General features: G+C 33.0%; 1 protein-coding gene across 2 annotated transcripts; it reads right to left on the reverse strand.

Moving 5' to 3' along the window:
* Positions 1 to 575: 575 nt before the first annotated feature.
* LOC101509172 (myosin-6-like) lies at positions 576 to 19,839 on the reverse strand. Of its 2 annotated transcripts, XM_004494980.4 has the most exons (39): positions 19,448 to 19,839; positions 15,773 to 15,901; positions 15,386 to 15,529; positions 15,135 to 15,280; positions 14,669 to 14,828; positions 14,450 to 14,508; positions 14,184 to 14,343; positions 13,650 to 13,799; positions 13,409 to 13,545; positions 13,163 to 13,309; positions 12,948 to 13,049; positions 12,512 to 12,569; positions 11,920 to 12,021; positions 9,800 to 9,837; positions 9,526 to 9,652; positions 9,212 to 9,382; positions 8,993 to 9,124; positions 8,769 to 8,878; positions 8,615 to 8,675; positions 7,919 to 8,096; positions 7,616 to 7,821; positions 7,346 to 7,465; positions 6,176 to 6,274; positions 5,696 to 5,908; positions 5,430 to 5,569; positions 5,228 to 5,342; positions 5,092 to 5,136; positions 4,913 to 4,996; positions 4,630 to 4,800; positions 3,891 to 4,046; positions 3,622 to 3,810; positions 3,270 to 3,395; positions 3,093 to 3,163; positions 2,892 to 2,991; positions 2,662 to 2,718; positions 1,907 to 1,963; positions 1,518 to 1,598; positions 1,367 to 1,449; positions 576 to 1,054 (listed from the first exon to the last, which is right to left on the reverse strand). In XM_004494980.4, exons 1-39 carry the CDS (start codon positions 19,448 to 19,450, stop codon positions 940 to 942), a joined length of 4,542 nt encoding a protein of 1,513 aa, XP_004495037.1. In that variant the 5' UTR covers positions 19,451 to 19,839; the 3' UTR covers positions 576 to 939. The 2 variants fall into 2 exon arrangements, with proteins under 2 accessions (XP_004495037.1, XP_073223908.1); XM_073367807.1 differs by lacking the exons at positions 15,135 to 15,280; positions 15,386 to 15,529; positions 15,773 to 15,901; positions 19,448 to 19,839 and having other exon boundaries at positions 14,443 to 14,508; positions 14,669 to 14,810.
* Positions 19,840 to 20,331: the final 492 nt, after the last annotated feature.

Consider the following 20,331-nt stretch of genomic DNA (forward strand, 5'->3'; position numbering starts at 1 on the left):
AAGTGTTTCTTTAGAACAAGTTTCCTTAAATGCGACATGTGATTTTCTTCTACAAAAAATTGTTTCTATCGAAGCTTGATTTAACTTTTATTTCAAGCACATGTATAAGACAATTTATTGTAGCAAAATGAATTCCAATACCACATTACTATATTATCTCAGTAGAGTTGCAATGTATTGCATGAGAATATTCGTTTCAAACATAGGAAACATTATTCACACCCATATAAATGCACATGAAACATTTTTTAATTTAATTACGATGCAGTGTATGAAAAATTAAGAATCTCTTGAACAACCTACAAGTCTAACTTAGTGTATGTTAATTGATAATCTTTCTCTTGCAACTGTCTCCATATCTAGAAATTTATGGTGATATGAACAGAGTCTGTTTGGCCACGTTGCACTTAATTGCTAAGGGCCAAAAGAAAATAAAAGAAAACATAAACAAAGCAAAGCTTGGGTTTATACTTCAGAATATGAACACCCTATTCATTATGTATCAATGTTCATTCTTATCTCTTTACAGTAAAAAAAAAAAGTGGAAAGTGAACTTGCACCTCAAAACACAATCATAAGCAACTCAGCTTTCACTTTTTAATGGTTTTCTGGCCAGATTAAACAGGATAACGAAATGGACATACAAGGCAAGCTCACTAATCTTAATAATATCCGTACCCCCTCTTTAAATTGAAGATTTTACAAATGAATGCCAAGAAAAGAATGAAAAAATAACTTTACATCAGAGCCACGGTGATGCAGGGACACGATAAACAAGATGCAGCAGGATGGTGAATTGAGAAACAAAAATATGTAGAACGAAAAAAGAATGAAAGCAGAAATGGATTTACACCCACTAGGGGAAAGAACCAACAACTGATTTTGTTGATTTCCTTGACTGACTATGATAAATGTATACTATTATGCTTCCCTTGCCGCCTACTCGTTCAAAAATTGGAAGGCGTGATTCTCAAGAAGCTCATCTGCTGGTTTCATGTCTGAAAAATCTCTCTCTTGCAGTGATGTAGAGAGGTCATCAACTGAGAATGGGATGCTGTAGTAAGAAGTAAAAGACAGTTAGTGACCATGTAGCCGATTTAAATTATATCTTCTTTTGTCCAATTAACTATCAATTAAATAAAAATCACAATCAAAGAATTGAGTTATAACGTAAAAGTATGATAAAAAAATTAATTGATTATACAAGCAAGTTAAGCTGCATCTATTTTTCATGTGTCAAACAACAAAAATTATATCTACACACTTTCCTTTCCCCTATCATCTACAATGGCGGGTAATATTCCCACACTCTTGATTCTAAAGATCAAAATGCATTAGTTGGCATTCCATAAACAAGCACTCTCACCTGGAAGTGTCATCCAACAAGAAAGAATCACTCTGAGCATTATTAGAGTCCTCAGCCATAAGTACCCTCATGCTTGAAAGGACCTGAACGATTTCACCATGTTAATAGTCTGCTGTTATGGGAGACAATATAGTGGAAAAGAAAAACTTACATCTGAAGATACGCTTCGAGTGTTGTAGTTAGCATCCCAGTAAAGTGTGCATACTCTGTACAGCTGCTGGACACTCATGATCTGATGCAGAAAATTTGTGGGAATAAGGAAGAGGAACATGAGAGAAACATATAGGGCTTGGAAAGACATAGTTATGCAGAGCATGTGCTCAAGAGAAAGAGATTATGCATTTGTTATTCATGCAAATATCGAGTTCCTTGATCACCTTCAAATCCATCTTAGGACTAAACGTAGATATAAATTTGAATTTCAGTCCTAGCAGTAGCCTCATGCAATCTCGAAGTTTAATGTGATAAACAATCAAGGCAATAAATGATATCTGCACGTCCTATACTATCACACAAAGCTTCAGATGAATAGATACTTACAGGGCATAAATCATTAATGATTTCATCATAGGATATCCTATACTTCTGATGAATAACCTGTGTAAAAATGACAACAATTAAACCAATAAATGTAATTAAGGCATTGAATTTTGATCACGTCATATAAAAAATATTTATTGAGAAAAACAAAATAAATCTCCAATTTGGACCAAATACATCCACTTTTGTTGACTCAACTTTTTCTTATAGTTAGGACCGGAGGGAGTAATATACAGGGTGCAGTTCCTTATGAACTAATATAGGCAGATAACTTCAATGGTTTTCAATTTTCCTTTCTCCAATCCCATAAAGCAGATGGCATCAAGGTAATAATAGGTTAGAGAATTATCAAATGCGTTGAGACTCCCATATTGAATAGTGATATGGCACGAATAGTGGTTATGAGGGGTACGCATTCCTCAGGCAGATTTATGTGATTGAGTTAGGCACAAGCCAAATTCTAAAAGAAGTCTTAATCACTGTGTTGCCAAAGACTGTTTCATTGCTATCCTTGTTTCTAGCAAGTTGGGTATCTGTTTCATTTTGATTTATAAATATTTAATTGCAAAAGTACAGTGCAAAGCCACAGGGGTATTTAGACAGGAGTTATCCTACGATAAAACCTAATGATGAATTATCATATTTTAATTAATTACAGTAAGTGGAAACAAAACATGATGCATGGTGAACCACATTGATTATCAAAATTTTGAAACATCAGTAATATAAATGGTAAGACAATGTGGTTCACTTACCAAGAATCCAACTGCCTGTCTTATGTGCTTGAGCTCATCCCAAGATGTCCCAGCATACTGCAAACCCAAGGCAATTTGGTAAGAGTAAGACATTTTGAAGATACATACATACACCAACCCAAGAGCCATACAAAGTAGCCAAAGGTGATTACCATATTTTATTACGACCTAAGTAACATATGCAATAACTCAATCTATCTAACACAATAAAGTCAACATAAAATGAATACCTCCTCCTTTGCTTGGCAACACCAAAGCTCCAATTCTGCTAAACCAGCCTTCACATATTCCCCATTGCTGAATGTGCAACAATCACGCCGTAGAAGAAGACTAATAGCAATCATTTTAAAAAAAACATGAAGTTAACTTTTAAGATAAAAACATCATAACAACCCAAAGACTGCCAATGGATACATGCAGAAACTACTTACCTATTGAAGAGTTGAACATTAATATATGAAAATGTTTGAGTGAAGATCTTTTGTATAAGGACAGGAGGAACCTGAAACCCAAAAAAATAGTGTATAAGAAAGTTTTTATAACATAAAAAGGGGAAAAAAGTAATTATGCAGTACTAAAAAGTTAATAAGCCATAATTTGTTTCTTACAAAGTTCTCTTTCAGAGTACAGAGAATGGTGTTGAGGGATTCAATAATACTCTGCCAGTGACCCATGGGAGAATCTTTACCAAAAGATCGGCCAGATCTTAAGACTCCCTTTGATGTTCTTGGTGCCTGTATATCAGCAATATGAATTTCATGAGGAACAGTATTAAAAACCTATGTGACAAGAAACACAACAGAGGACCAGAATCCTTTTAGAAATTTAAAGAAACAAGAAAGTATCTCCAAAAGGCAGATAGTATATATGGAAAACATATGCGAGGAATATAGTAGGACATTCATCTCTACCCATCCCACTCGAATTTCAGATTCAGTTAAACAATTGTATCCAAAATACCTGGATACATAATGAAATAAATGACGCCAACTCTTTCTTCAAGTTGTCCCGCAAGATACCATATATTTTCTCCACATAGGCTGTGAGCTGTTGCTTGAAAAGCAAAGCAGGATACTTAGCCTCTACCTTGCGTACAATCTCCAATCCTGGGGCAGGAAGGTTGGCAGATGAAGGAGATGATCGAAAACCCTGCAATTCAGGCAGCAAATAAATAAGAAATCTTTAAGTGTGAAAGGGAGAATAGATTACAAACAATGTAAGATTATTACCATAGTCATTCTTCCAAAGAGAGATGTTGGATTTGGTGGTTTTTTAACTGGGGTTGCATCAGTTGAACCACCAGATTTTAAACTTTGTTGGAGCAAAAACAATAGTGCAGACGTATTTGACAGCCAATAGGCCATAAGATCGTTGTCATCTTGATTCTGGAAAGTCAGTGAGGAGGAAAAAGTTATACTGGATAAGGGCTCCATACTTTATTTTACAATACAAGAAAAAACCAAAATTATAAACTATCATACGAAAATTAGAATCATTATTTAACAACACAAGTGACAATAATTTACAACAAATGATATAAACTCTTTCAAGAAAAACTGCTGGAGGGTAACTATAAACTACCAGGGGGAAAAAGCAACATTTACACCAGCATTCATTAACTTTTAACACTTAATTTGAATAGTAACCATTATATCGACACAATAAATAGAACTAAACAGTAAACACAAACATGCAAACACACACGCACACTCCTAACTAATACAGCAATTATAAACTGATGATGAACACTACATTCCACTAGACTACATATTTATTATTTTAGAATATACTAAATTAGAAATAAATAATATTCAGTTCAAATATGACATGCACAGAAACAATTGATCTCTTAACCATTTAGTTATACAGGTTCTAATATCATTTCAAGGATTAACTTTCCTAAAAGCTCGAGTTATTAGGTGAAGGGTCATTGTATTATAATTTTATATCTCTAAATATAAAAGTTACCTCAATTGCAGAACCAATCATCTGGATAAGGCGATCAAATACACTTGTTCTTTCAGATTCAAATGATTTCCAGTGGAGAAGACATTTGTAAATTGTGAAAGCAGCAACTGGCTTTCCATGATGGAAACCAATATTTTTCATGACACAATTGACAAGTGCATCAACATTTTCCTACATAGAAATAAGAGTTAAAAATGAGAACATCATTGCATAAAGATCTTATATATTAAATGTCAATTTTTTTTTGGTAATTAATTATAAAATGTCAAATTTAAGCACGAACATGCTGACGTTCAATGTAGGATCTCCTTAATTTGCTATCAGATTCTGTACCAAACTTCTTCACAGGTGTGACACTCTGTGTTTCCTGCCAAGATAACTCATGTAAGATTCCGTTTAACAAAAAACCTGGCATTTTATAGAAAAGGAACGTGATAAAAAAGTAGAAAATAATGTACATACAGCAGCTTTCTGATCTTCCACGATATGGTGACCATTTTCCAACTTCTGCAGATAAAAACCAATAGCCCAAAATATTCACACTTACGTACAGAGAACGTGAAAATTCATACATAAGCAAACACAATTTAGTATCTACCTCATATGCATGGGTAGAAAGGTGCTCTGACATTGTTTTTACAGATGAGTTTACCAGAGACTGTTGCCGAAGAACCTGGTTTTCGGATTCCATATCTAAGAATTTCTCTTCAAGCCTAACAATATTTATTTAAGTAAAAAAAGGTCATGATGTACACATCTTGTAATTTAATGGTCAGTGAATGGTTACTGCTTCTTCATACCTTTGCATAGAAGTTTTCAACTGGATTATTTTCGATTCAGCATCCAAAGCTTGCTTCAACCTTTCTTCACTGATTTTATTTGCCTCTTCATACCTTTTCTCTGTTTCACCAATTTTCATTTCCAGTGAACTCACCAAGGTCTGCAATGGACTCCAGGAAATGCAAGATTAATAGCAAGCAAATTCAAGTATAAAAAATACTCATTTTCCCTCTCAAAAAAAATACTCATTTTTAGCTGGAGAAATTAATGCCCATAATCAGCTCACCTTGAGTTTCTCATTTTCACTAGTGAGCTTGTCCATCAAAGCATGGTCAACAACAGGAACCTCCTGTATGACAGGCACTCTCTCTGCTTCTCGTTTGGCAGCCTCTCGCTCCTTTTGAAGCAATGTCTTAGTTTCTTTGAACTGAAGTTGCATCTCTTGCAGAGCAGATTGTAATTTTTCATTTTCTTGTTTCTTTGCTTCTTCCATATCAACCTACATTCATTCAAAGAGATTTAACAAGCTTTGCAAGGGAAGATACTTAACAGTGTGTTTGTGTCTAGAAAAAACTAATGTGTACAAGTCATGTTTACTCCACCAATTAAAGTTTCCAGAATAAGTATTTCCTAGAGCTAACCAATCTTACTACAATAAATAACTTAAATTAATTGATGTGCTCAGCATAGATCAGGAAAACTTCCAGTTAGGTACAGTAAAACAATTACAGTTGCCAGTTCACACTGAAAAAGAATAGTTATGTACCCTCAGGCGTTTTTCCAGCTGCAATCTCAATGTAAGGTCTTCAACCTGTTTTTCAAGTTTATTTTTGGCAGCTTGGAGAGCTCCAGTTTCTCTTGCAGCCTGATATAAAACGAAAGTTTCAAACAATGAATATCAAATCAAAACAAGAGCTTTATAAAAAATGCTCTTTTCAACCTACATAATAGCATAGTCTGTTAATCCTAACAAAATACACAACAATTAATTCTATTATTATAAGGTTCAATGATCACAGATAGCTGTACTCCTAATATACTTTTTCATGAACAATGCTACATTCAAATAAACTAGAAGTGCCCGGCTAATACTGCTAGGTTAAGCAATCTGGTGCAAATCTTTATTAGATGTGGAAATAGACAAAAGGGGGCAAAGGTCTAGTTAGCGTGAAGTATATGGCAGGACAAGGAAAAGAAAAATATGAAAGTTGAAGAATAGAGCATTCAATTAAGTTTCACAGTTGTTTTGACTAGAAACCAAAAACAGAAAAATGCATATACAAAACTAGCATTCAAAAGACCTGCAGAGCTTTGGGTACAAGATCCTTGAGATATCTCAACAAAGAAACAAATTTGACACTGACAGAAGTTTTCATATCATTTAGCTTGTGTTAAAATACTTTTCTAAGTTATTTTATTTCTTGGTGATGGAGGTAGGGGTGACCATTGTTATAAAAATGATAAAGTTAATGGAATAGTATTAATTGTTCCATACCAAATAGCACACAGGGGAAAATATAGGTAGCTTTCGTCAAGGAATTCAAAATAAAAAATCACATAAACAGAACTCGCAAGCATAATATAATCATGGCATTTGTTCCTTGTCGAAATGTTGTCAACTGCAACTCATATTTATGCAAACGAACGATGTATAGGTGGTCAGATTCATGCAATGCTACATTGAGTATGGGATGGACTTGGAATAAGGAAGACAACCTTATCATAGTTGCCGTTAATAAGCAATAAGGTGCGGCTAAAGCTAGGTATCTAAGCTTAGTACATTTTTCCTTGACAATGTCCAAAAGTGAACTCACTTTAACCACTAGTATTTTGAGTCCTAAAAGTAATATTTATATACTTACCAAATTATTTAAAAGTTTAAAACACTTCATTGATGGACTAAACAAAAGTTTTCTTGGAGGAACAAGGTAGTTACCATCTTGAGGTTTCGTAGTTCTCGCCGAGCGACTTTTCCTCTCCATGCACATTGGGTGGCAATCGCTGCCTTCTTTAAGTTCATAAAATGATGTTGTGCCAAGTATTTCCGGCAGTGGCTCTGCAATACATAATCACAAGGATAAATTAAAATGAAAAAAAAATCCAAGCTTAGCAGCAACGGTTGTGAAGGATGTATGGACATTGGCCAACAACAAAAATAAATATTTTAAAATGTTCTAACACGATGGATTTTTATAATGATCTCTACCTGAATGACAATAGCTGCACTGGTCTGCTTCCTAAAGTGCAGCTCACAACGAGCAGCCATCCCTCGCATACCAGTTTGAATAGAAAGAGCCGAGCTGTACAATTCTTTGTATGTCTTCCTAGCAATATGCATGCGGAAAAACCTCTGAATTATCAGACTAGAAGCCTCTTGCCGCAATCCCTCATATACTTGTCGAGCAAGTTGTCCTGTGATCAGCATATAGAACTCAGAAGTCTTCTGAAGTTTAAGTTTTTAACTAAATAGAACTACTAGGATAATATTTTCGAGAAACTTAGCAGATACCTCTGCATGCAGCTTGTAACTGTATAGCAGACAAGCGAATCAAGGCAAAACTTCTGCGGGCCAAATAGGAACGAACTTTCCTCTGAATAATGCTTGCTGACTTTCCTAATATCTCGCTTCTATAAGTATCTAACTCTGCCATTTGACCAGCTCTAAGAAATACTTTTGTTTTACCAATCTGCAGCAATGAAGAGAACCATTAAATTGATTCACAAGATAATATATATCTGCAGTTACTTGATAGCCATAAAAAGCAATTAGAGTTCATTAACACACTTGACAAACAGACAGACACAAAATAGTTCTCATTCCTAAACCAAACTATACTGTCAAGATTTACAGCCCTTGGAATCGTCACGAAACATTGAAGAACAAAGAAAAGGAAAGGATGGCTGTAGTTCAGCAGAAACTCAAAAACAGCAACCGATAAAATGAGTTGTATGTTATTAGCTCCCAAAAAGTAAAACATTATTAGAACTTTAACGACTAAAGTTTGGAGATTAAATCAATATTCAAGTCAACGAAAATTTCTGAATAACAGATAGCGATGTTTTAATCAAAGTGATTGTCAGTTAATAGATAGAAAAGTGTTATGCCCCATTTCAAAAAAACACATTCTAAACTCCTTTAATAAAATTCAAATACAATAATAAATCTCTCAAAGAATAAAGTCAGTTGACCAATGGTAATTTTTACCTGATACCCTTTAAGTCCAACCTTCTCCAGAATCCTCTTGCAAGCAGTGACCTCATCAGAACTACCATAATAAAAAAAAATTAAAGTAAATCAAGACTTTTAGAGTAATAAAGCTAACAGCCTGACAAGGAAGGAAGATTAACAACTTATTTACCTTCTATCTAAAGCTTCAGGTGCAAGAAGCCCGAACCGATCCACGAATTCATCAAACGTTTTTCTGGTGGGGTAGCCAGCGCAGCTTATCCTGATTGCCTCCATGACTCCCTACAAACAGACATACTGTGTAATAAGCACTTAACTCACGAGCCACAATTTAAACTACAATTATCGCATTAACTATATGGTCCATATCCAGGACAAAAATGCAAGCAGACTTACTCCACAACGCAATTGCTGCAAAACATTTTTGTGCTCAAAAATTGCTGGTTTGAGAAGATTATTGGGTTTAACACAACGGATGTAGTGTGGCTCGGTGGAACTGAGAATTTCAAGTAGTGCTTGTAGTTGTTGCTGCAGAACATATGAACAAGGATATAAAAAGTTCATCAGGATGAAAACCAAATCATGTTGCTGTGAAAAAGGAAAAAAAAATCAGACCTTAAACCGGGAACCTATGGAAGAGAACTTTGATTTATTAGACGATTCCTCGGGTGACGGGAGAAATAAACTCGATACAAAGGTGCATTTGGAAGCATACAGAACTGCCTGATGCTCTGCAACAACATAATCTTTGTTCTTGTCCAGGAATAAATCAGTTTGATAAGTGACCTAAAATTTACACATATTAGCCATCAGTTCTCCAAAGTAGAAATAAATCATATTTAGCATTCAGCTCCTATATTCAATCTAGTAACTACCCTATTTATTATATTTATATATCTGAAAATATGTAAAAACTACTCCCAACTTACATCACCAGCATAATGGCAAATTGTGAAGTCACTACGTGACAATTTGGGCTTGCTGAACCTTTTATGGTTTTTGAACGTCTGATACAGCTTTTGAGCAAAAGTTTCATGTGTTGATCTAGGAAACATACTGCAAAACACATGCGCTATCTAAGCATCGACAAAAATAGTTAAAACTTAAGACAGAATAAAATAAATAAACTAAGCCAAAGGTACAGAGATAGTAATATCTACAATACCAACACCAATGCAAAGGAACAGTACAGAGTATACATACCACGCTTCATCGAGAAGAGCAACAATGCCTCCAGGTTTCTGAAAAATTAATACATAAAACAAAAAATTGATAATTGATAAATCCACTATTGACAAAGTATTGCACAAACACAATTATGTTATCAGCCTTTAAAGAATAATGACAATATCATTTAAAACAAACTGACAGTATAATGTCAACCCGACTACATTTAACATGCAAATATAATTTTTAGATAATCATGCTTTCTTTTACCCTTCTTAACTTGCTCAAAACCTAGACTTTTATTAGACATAAATTTATAACTTCATTTTCCACACCCTTCTAATTTATAACTTTGCCATTCAAACTTATCAAAAGATTTTATCCATGTCCTAAATCTACCTCAACCATGAAAAAAACATACAAAGAGAAATAAATATACATTTCAAAAGCAATATAATTTTTATGGAAGTAGACAATAAGAATTAAAGAACTAACAGAAGTTATATCCAAAATAGAAAATAAAAGTATAATTTGGACTGTGTTTCATTTTTTGTGGTTTATTATTTTATATGATAACTATTTTTTTTACAATATAGTTTATGTTAAAATAACCAAAACAAATACCAATGCACCAAAAGGAGAATTACTCATCGGGGTTTCTAGAAGAAAAAATGATCTAGCCAATAATGTGTTGCAATGTCTAAAATCATCTTGATACAATATCCTAAAATTATTAGCACATCTGCCTATGCGATCAACTTGACTAAGTATAAGTGAAGATCAATATTTATTTATCATTCTAAAAAATTAAATTTGAAACTTGAACACAATAACATTCCGTAGAGAGCCAACCATATTCAATTACATATTTAAACAGAAAAAAATCCAATACAAAATTGATTGTATTCATGGTGGTAATAAATAAATCAAAGCAACAAGTCTCTTTTCAAATGCCGAGCAAGAATTGTTCTTCAAAAAATACTACATATTGGGTTGTAACTATAATTATGTATATAACATAAAATAACACACATTTTGGGAGCATTTGAATAGAGTATATAGCAAGATCTCAACAAAAACAAAAATATGACAGAATTGAAGACATTCATGCAAAGAAGATTAAAATTTCTGATTGATAATTGTTTTAGAAATTTGATATTATTAGATAAAATAAGATCATCACAATTATTTTCTAACTACTTTTCTAGTTTAGAAAAAAATTTATATAATTTAAAAATGATTTGAGTATATAACAAAAAAATTGATATCCTTTCAAATTACAAAGTCTTTGGTTGAAGCAATCAAGTTTTAAAGTTATACTCGTCAATTTGATATACGATAAATTAAGATTCAATCATTTTGAAAAACAATATTCAAAGTCAAATTATATAACAAAAGAAATCAATTAAAGATTAATAAAGAAAAGAAGCCCCAAGGCCCAAACATGTTCAAAATACGAAACAACTTATTTATTTTTTCTCCAAAGATCACATTTCAAATAAAGGTCTCACTTTTGAAACATCTGAGTTATAAACAGAAAATGACATCCCTGTAAAACATAGTACCATGCCTTTAACCATAGTCATCAACATAATCCCGTTTTTTGCCTATCCAAACACTTGGCGTTAGGAATAATTTCTTGAAAGCAACTACATTTAGTTTTACGGCAAATTGAAATCACACGAGTCTTTTATCCCCTATCTTTTTTTACACTAACATGGAAAAGTGTCACTGATATCTTCAAAATATAAATTTTATCCTGAAAAGGGAACTGTATTTAACGAGTAGAAATTTAAAATTTTAAAACACAATTTTGTCGGTGAGCAAATATTTGAAATGCTTAGTTTTTTTTATATTCACTATTTTCTCTAATAACTAAGTAAATAGATGGCCATGTACTAATGCATGCCTAGACTTAGTTTTCTGGTAAAAATGATGCTACAGAAGCATTTAAGTCACCGCCCAGGAAAAGATTCTAGAAGCCACACTACCCATTCTTCCACAGCTAATATGCAAAAAATATATCAGTCCAGAGGGCTTGAGACCCTACCAAATTTTCCATTCATCACCCTCCACATTAACGAGCATCGTACACAAAAGTTGTTACAAGAGACAAAGCCAATCAACAGAATGATTATGGTGATAGAAGGAAAAACCTTTTCAATGAGATCCAAAATATCTTGATTGTCAACAAATTCAATGTAACTCCAATCAATCTCCTCTTTCTTGTATTCTTCTTGCTCCATTTTGAAAACATGCTGCAGAACACATATTCAAACATTGCAAGAGTACAAGTCAAACGAGTAGAAATAAGTATCCTTGTTAAAATATAATAAACTATATTTGCATTATATTAGAGTATCTTTGTTTATCTCCTAGGATTAGTTTCTAATCTTAGGCTATTGTAGTTTTTTCCTAGGATCAGTTTATAATCTTAGAGTATCATAGGTTATCTAAGATTAGTTTCTGTATTACTTAGATACTATTTTTATTTCCTGATCTCCCTATTTATTTATGATTAGGAGTCTTATATACCTACATGTTGGGGTTAGTGTTTAGTCTTTTGTATTTAGTTACTATCAAACTATATTATCCAGTTATTATTAATAATATTCAAAGTTATTATTTTTCTTCTCTTTTTTATAGAAAACCCACAACTTCAACAATCATTATGTCTTTGTTTCGAATATATAAACTAGAGATCCCAATAATTAATTATCAGTAATAAAATTTCTCTCATAAACAAACCTGATTAAAATGTTGCTGGAGCTTTTCATTGGTCAAATTAATACAGAATTGTTCAAAACTGCAATGTACACAGAACAACTAGGTATTAAATACGAAATCTATAGCTCTACCATTATTTAATAGTGATGTATACTATGTATACTGATTGATGATGGAAATAAATTTCTTCAGAATTTAGTTTAATTGGAAAATGCTAGGATCTTTTAAGGGAGTGAAAGCAGAGTAATTCAAGTTGGAGCGAATTGGAATACAGTGAAGCAAACACGTAAAAGAATGCCCCTCTTCATTGTTTGGTAAATTGGTAATCAAATGGGAATTATTGGGGTTGAGTGGAGTGGATAACAAATTTAATTTTCAATAGCACCCTTTCTTGGATGCTCACTTCAAGAGATCATCTCACATTAAATACATAACAAAATGTGAAGCAATAATGCACCTGTTAGTCTTGAAACTTTCAAAACCATAAATATCCAGCACGCCGATTAAGGACTTTGAGTCAGGATCTTGACCAATTGAAGTATTAATTTTATCCACCAGCCTGCAAAAGATGACAAATTTACAGACACAGAACTTGGAACAAATTGACCAATTTATCCATAAATCAGTCCAAGGTTTGAGCTATATCTTTGTGCAATCAGCTCAAAGACTTACCAGTCAAACAACCTCGTGTACACGATCTTAGCTAAAGCATCTCGGCTCAGTGCAGCAGCTTCTGGATCTAGGCATTTTACTATAGTTTCATCACGAGTAACAATTACACGCTTGCAAAGAGAATCTTCAAGTGCCTTTGCATCACACCTGTATAAAAATTATAAACCAAGGATTTCACATGGAGAGAATATGAAATGTAAACCTTACTGAGAGAATAATCAGTGCAAGCTTGCAATGTTTGCCTACATGAAAAGTTCAGCAGCAGTCTGTAGATGAAACCATGATTTTTCATCTTTGGGCATAGACGAGTCCATTTCCTCTCCTTTTGTAAATTCAATATTGCCAAGATGCAAAATTGCAGCAACCACTCGAAATATTGCTTCCTGGTTGGTGATTGGGAGGCAGGACAAGAATTAAAAAAAGTATGAAACACAGATCATACTTCAAGAACTACATTATGAACTTACAAAAGCTCCCTATAAAATACCTGCTCCTCAGAACTTATTCCAACAACATCCATTGCTCTCCTTGTATCACAATATTCTTTAAACTCGTCTAGCCCTTCCAATTCATAGCAATTTGATTGATTTAGATAATGAAATGTTCTTGGGTTTCCTAATTTGTACTTCTGAACAACCTGCCGAAATAAATAAAACAAAAAGATTAAGACAAATAAAAAATGGAATCTAAAGAAGTTGTGAACAAACTTAATATTTTCAGTTATAACAGCTTACATTATTATAATTAAGCCAAAAGGACACATCTTACAATAAACAATAAGTGCTTTACATAATATTTAAAAATGATGAGAGGATAAGAAACCAACACTTGTTTTCTACCAAACCCCCATTGCCAGACAGTTCACTCTGATTGTCAGTTACTAACGTTTATGATTCAACCTAGGAATCAATTCATGTAAGAATAAACAAATGCTCTACGTTTACATTTACATTTACATATCAATTAATTCAAATCTTTCTGTCACCTTAATTTTGATTCAACGCAAAAGAAATTCAACTACCTCTGGAGGACCAGCACAAAGCATATAGAAACAGTGATAATTCCTCTCTGGATCCGACACCTGGCAAACACGTGATCTTTCCAGCAGGTAAGTTCTGATAGCAGCTCCAGAAATTCTTCCCTTCTTATCAAATTGAATCTCCACAAACTTACCAAAACGACTGCAGAATTCAAAAGTGGGAATGACAAAATAGTATACATAAGGCGAAAGCATAAAACTTGCACTGCACCAATATAAGAGGGAAAAAGCCTATAAATACCTCCTACCTTGAGTTATTGTTTCTAACAGTCTTTGCATTTCCAAAGGCTTCTAGAACAGGATTGGACTGAAAATAATCATAAAAGTGGGAAAATGAGGCCAATTAAGTGGATATGCATAGGGTTTCCACAAATTAAGATGCTGGAAAAGGTTGAGAAAAAACATAAATAAATGGTAGTCAAACAGCTAGCCAAAATATCAATTCTATGAAGGATTAATTCTCTTACCTCCAGGACTTTCTGTTCAACAGTTCTACCTTCAGCAACATTAGCTCTTCCTCCCATGTAAGCAAGATAGCGCATAAGTAACTTAGTGCTTTCTGTTTTACCAGCCCCACTTTCACCACTAACCAATATTGACTGGCTGATCCCCTCATTGATCATAAGCCTACATCCACAATAATTTATACAGTCAGACTAGTACAACCAACAATAGAAGCTTTTTCCCACTAGGAGGATGGTCAGACTAGAAAACTAAATAATTAAATCTGCACATAAGATATGAAGAATAAAGTTAGCAAAACACTCTTTAACACACACTCTCTTTTATTGGTTAAAATTCATATGGGTCCCAACAAATTTAAATAGGACCCACACAATTTGGTTAGACTCATAAGTTTCAACCAATAGAAGAAAGTGTGTTGAAATATGTGTGTAAGAGTGTGTCGCTAGCACTACTCAAGATATGAATTACCTATATGCTGCATCAGCAACAGCAAACGGATGTGGGCTTAGCTCACCAAAACCTGCTCCTTTATACTGTGCCATCATATGGCTATCATATAAATGAGGAAGCCTTATGAAAGGGTTTACAGCAATCAATATGTTCCCAGTGTAAGTCTGGAAACAAAATTCAGCATAAGCACGTGTCAACTAAGTACAAGAACAATAAGATAGAATACAAGGGAGGGAAAAATTTGGAGAGTTAGTGTCAGGATTACACACATAAATTTCATTGATATCATATCTTGATCTCAGATTATCTAGGACACCAGGTTCATGCAGGTAAGCAAGCTTTGTCATATCATCCACTCCACATGGTGGGGCTTCTGTATCTTTATGATAAACATTGGAGGATTTAACAACAACCTACAAATTATACGACAAAAAAGAGATGAGCAAGGATTCACAAAGTTAAAACATCTGATAGGATACTGCAAACGCTAAGCTACCATATATCTTCATTATTCTACTCTTCGAAAATTCCAACTAATCATTCATGTTTAAGGTTTTAAATCACTCATAGCAAAACAGGTAGTTTAAAAGAACATGAAAATAAGTTGCTGAAAAACATGAAGGAGTTTTAATAAATAATATACAAAGCATTCTCACCGTCTTCCCTGAAGTGCAAAGGACTTTTATTTCTTCTCCCTTAACCTCCAAGACCTCGCCATCTATCCAAGCTACATCAGAATCCTCCACCCAAACCTGGGAACCAACAACAGGACTGGCAGCAGTGGCCTACAATGCAGAGTGTCAGAACTAAAATAAACCAATAGGATCCGTTCCCTCCCTAATAAAATGAATGCATAATCAAACAACTATAGTGAAATTCATAAACAAAAGGAAAATGGCAATGTCAAGTTATCTCTCTTTAAATCCCAGAGGTAATTGAAATATCCCTAGATGTATTAGTTGTACGGTAAGGCCCCAAGGGTATTCTCATGCTGGCTTTTGTGTCCACCGAGCTTAAATCCCTTCCCATATATGCTTGAGTCGAAACCCTTAATTAGCAGGGTGTGCCAGAGCTGACCTAGAGAAAGGAGAGCGCAAAGGATAATACCTTTGAAGTTAGTTAGGGGGCTTGTAAATACAAAGGATGTCTAACTGACTGTGTAACATTGTTACAATTAGTTAGTTCGTTAACAAAAGGAATAACTATGGGAAGGATAGGAGAGGATTTGGAATTGAATCGTATTGAGTGGGTAAATTGTGGGAGAGACCTGGATGTCTCAAATAATCAGTGAATTCATATTCTTTCTGTACATTCTTCCTCTTCCTGATGATGCTGTACCCGCATTGAGGAAGGATTAAGACAAGGGTTCTTCAACAAAAATACATCTTTTTCACTCAAACTATGAGCTAATTCTATCATTTGTACAACCAAAAAGCAATTCTTCTTATTTACAGAAGTTATATAAGCATGGTCACCTCTCCAACCTGCCATGTCGACTTACACCGACACATCTTGGACACGCCTTGGATACGTGATTTACACCTTTTGACAGTGTGTAACTTAAAAGGTATTTTTTTTCCAGCTTAGACATGTGGTGTCCTGGTGTCCTATATGTGGACATTAGTTGTGTCGTGGTGTCTTCGTAAGGTGTTTGTGTCAAAGTCAATGCTTGATAGCAGAAAGTGTAAATTTTAAATAACATAAAACATTGGCTAAGGTTGTAGCAATAAATCTCACTAGTTACATGCAGTTGAAAACATCAATAAATGCCTCATAAATCAGAAAAGGGTCAATTGGCCCAAATTACTCCCAGTTGAGCTAAGTTGACTCAATTAAGGGGATGAAGCAACAGGCGTTGGTTAGAAAGAACATGTTTGAAAAGACAGTTGGATTTCTAGTTCTTCTATCGTAACTCAACTGACCGCTTCACATATCCTTTTAAAATGACATCATTTGAAAATTGCAACTATCAATCTCATTTCATTTGTATAAAATAATTCATTCAAATTAAACTAACACCTAACAAGGGATGAAAGGGTGGTGGAAAAAGAAATCAAAAGACAACATCTTGTACTTAGTCACCACTAGCAATTCATAGCCTAGTCAAGCTTCGTATAAAATAGACTTAATTGCAGTTTTTGTCCATCTATTATTACCAATTCACGGAATTGGTCCCCCTATTTTGAAAGTCGACAGTTTGTATCCCTCCATCAAATTTTTAACTAAAAAATGATGATTTGAAATATTTTAAACGACGTGACATACAAGTATATGATATAGAAATATCTAGATGCATTAATTATTCATGTATCATTAATTAAATTAAAAATATAAAAAATTTATGTAGTTGAAAGCTAAGTTTTTACAGCATTTCATTCCAATTTCATGGGCGTTAATCATTCTACATCGTCGTATCATATGTCACGTTATTTAAACCATCTCACGACATCAAGTTTTAGTTAAAAAATCAGAATGAGAGACCAAAATTGTCGACTTTTAAAATAGAGGGACCAATTTCGTAAATCAGTAAAAATAGAAGGACTAAAACTGCAATTAAACTTATAAAATAAGATAAGCAACATCAATTATAAATAAATTAAAGACAAGATGTTCATTGCTTTTTTTTTGTCCTCCAGAGATATATGTAACATGACACATTATCTTTCCATTTATTGAAAACATCAAATTGGCCCTTCAATGACAATTGAATGATATGAAATTTGCCCTTTAGGAACCAATTTGATGTCATTTTAAGGACTAATTTAATGGCATGAATTGACCTCGAAAGGCCGACTTGATAAACTTATAAATAGAGGACAACCTAAAGATATATATATGTTGAAGTTGTGAGATTTTAGATAAAAGAGAGAAAGAAAATAATAAGAGATTGAATATTATTTAATAATATTTTTATGTTAACTTGATTCAAAAGACTCAATAGTATTCTCTATTTATAGAGATACATAGACTCAATCCTAAATCATGAACAAATCATACTAATAATGAGAGATATTTTAAGATATCTCTATGATTATAAATTGACTAGAAAATAGCTAAAGATACTTGAATATAATATAAAAGCTATTGGAAGATATTTGATAATATTCTAACAAAATATATATATATATATATATATATATATAAGGATGTATCAAGTAAGAGGAGTAAATATGGACCATATAACCATATATCGATTGTTAGGATTAAAAGTTATTTATTAATTACATGACCACTTAATAAAGTCACATGACTTTATGTTTTAATTTTTTTTTTTTAAGGTTTTAATTTTAAAAACATGTGATTTGATTTGGTGGCCAACATTTACTCCTCTCACTTTCTCATAACAAAAGTCTTCTCGCTTGATATCCTTCAAGTATTTTTGTGTGTATGAAGTTAAACAACATTAACCTAAAGGAAAATATCTCACAAAAGCAATGAAAATATGCAAAGACTACTGATAATTACTCAATACTTTTTTGAGAAAAATAAAACAAATCACATAGAACATCCTGATTAAGAGGGGATTACTAAGCATTTAAGTGCCACATTTAATCATAAGCAAAGTAGAGAATGATTAAATCCGCCCTCCTCAAGCCCATAAAATTGGCATATATACAATAAGTATGTTATACTATTAAGGTCAGCACCAGCATTTTCAAGGTATCAGCCCTGACCATTTTTACTAACCCAATTTTAGGGGTGTTGTATAATGTTCCATGGTAAATTTCTGAACCAATCTCAAAACCCAAAAAAACAAGTATTTCTTACTTGAATCATTAAAACTTATCTAAATCAAAATAGATGATGCAACAACATAACTGCAACAAATATGAAATCAGCTCAACAGTCCATAGCCTAAGGTTCCTATTTCAAGACACATACCTATAGATTTTTACATAGATCAATCACATATATATCACTAATAATAGTCTATTGAATATTGACAGTTAATCCAATTTCTGCACAACCCCTCGGTGCTAAAATAAAAAATAGACTAAAAAAATTAATTAATTAAAAAAAAATTAAATTTGTGTTTCTCAAAACAGCTCAGACACTATCCGCCATAATCGCAATCCTACAATGTCGCTCAGTAATAACAGACACGCACATTGATATATATCAAAATTGAAGCACCCAAATCGGAACATATATATCAAAATCCATCAGATAAATCAAAATATCGCTTCTATGCACTAATGAAAAAATTAAAAATTAAAACCGCGAACAAAGTGGAATTCATGTCACCATAATGGAACACAAAATAAGACTTAGATTTGACTCAACAATGACTAGAAAAAATGAATTAAGATGAAGACGAAGAAGAAGATTACCATTATGCGAATGATTGATCGGATCAATATAATCTGGTTGTGTTGATTCTGGATCTAGCTCCAATAAAAAAAAATGAAAGATCTTCGAAATTTGAAATGATGAAAAGAAAGATATAAATGATTATGTGTATATATATGTATGTATGAACCGAGTGAAAAGAATATTGTGTATATACTGATGAAATTGAATGGATTTGGAAAGAAAAAAAGTAAAACCCTTCGACAATACCAAAACTTTTGAAGAAGAGTTTAAAGGTTTTGGTGTGGTTTTAACAGGTTAAGCTCTTTTCTCTGTTTTTCTTCTCGTTTTCTCTCCGTTTCTTTCTCTTTTTTTTCTTCCACCACCATCTCCGTCTTCTCTTCTGGACTAAGTTTATTTCGAGTTCTTATTAATTTTTTATTATTTTATTTTATTCTATTTGTTATTATTATTGCATTCACATTTCACAAATTACAAGTAAAGGTAAATTTCCATAATTATATTTGATAATTAACTTTTATGTAATTAGTGTAATAATGAATAAGTAAGTAAAATCGCGTTCATTGATCCACTTTAGTGTGATGATGACGGTGTACGAAACGTGTTTCTTACAAATGTACAAATTGAATTCCCGAAGTACCCCTACGCACCGACATGAATTACGGGATCTTTCCTTGACAGCGTATCTTCTGTATTAAGTATGAACTGTACACCATTTTATTAGTACTTGACGGAGAGAGACTTCTTGACCAAACCATTTTTTTTTTACCATTATTTTATTTCCTTTTAAATATAAACACTTTCCGTCAACAAAAGTTAATACTCAAATTTTAATATATCAATTTCTATTAATTTTAATTTTTAAAATTGCTTATATTTTAAATTACAGGAGTAACTTTTTATA

This window comes from Cicer arietinum, chromosome 4, assembly GCF_000331145.2.
Source record: "Cicer arietinum cultivar CDC Frontier isolate Library 1 chromosome 4, Cicar.CDCFrontier_v2.0, whole genome shotgun sequence".
Taxonomy (NCBI): Eukaryota; Viridiplantae; Streptophyta; class Magnoliopsida; order Fabales; family Fabaceae; genus Cicer; species Cicer arietinum.

Bases quoted from the DNA above. Each gene is read 5' to 3' on its own strand.
- LOC101509172 (XM_004494980.4), bottom strand. The intron at 12,570-12,947 runs GTGCATTATTGC...TGTACATTGCAG, and splicing joins GAAAGTTTCAAGACTAACAG to TTTTGAACAATTCTGTATTA. The intron at 2,992-3,092 runs GTAAGTAGTTTC...GATTGCTATTAG, and splicing joins AATGTTCAACTCTTCAATAG to TCTTCTTCTACGGCGTGATT.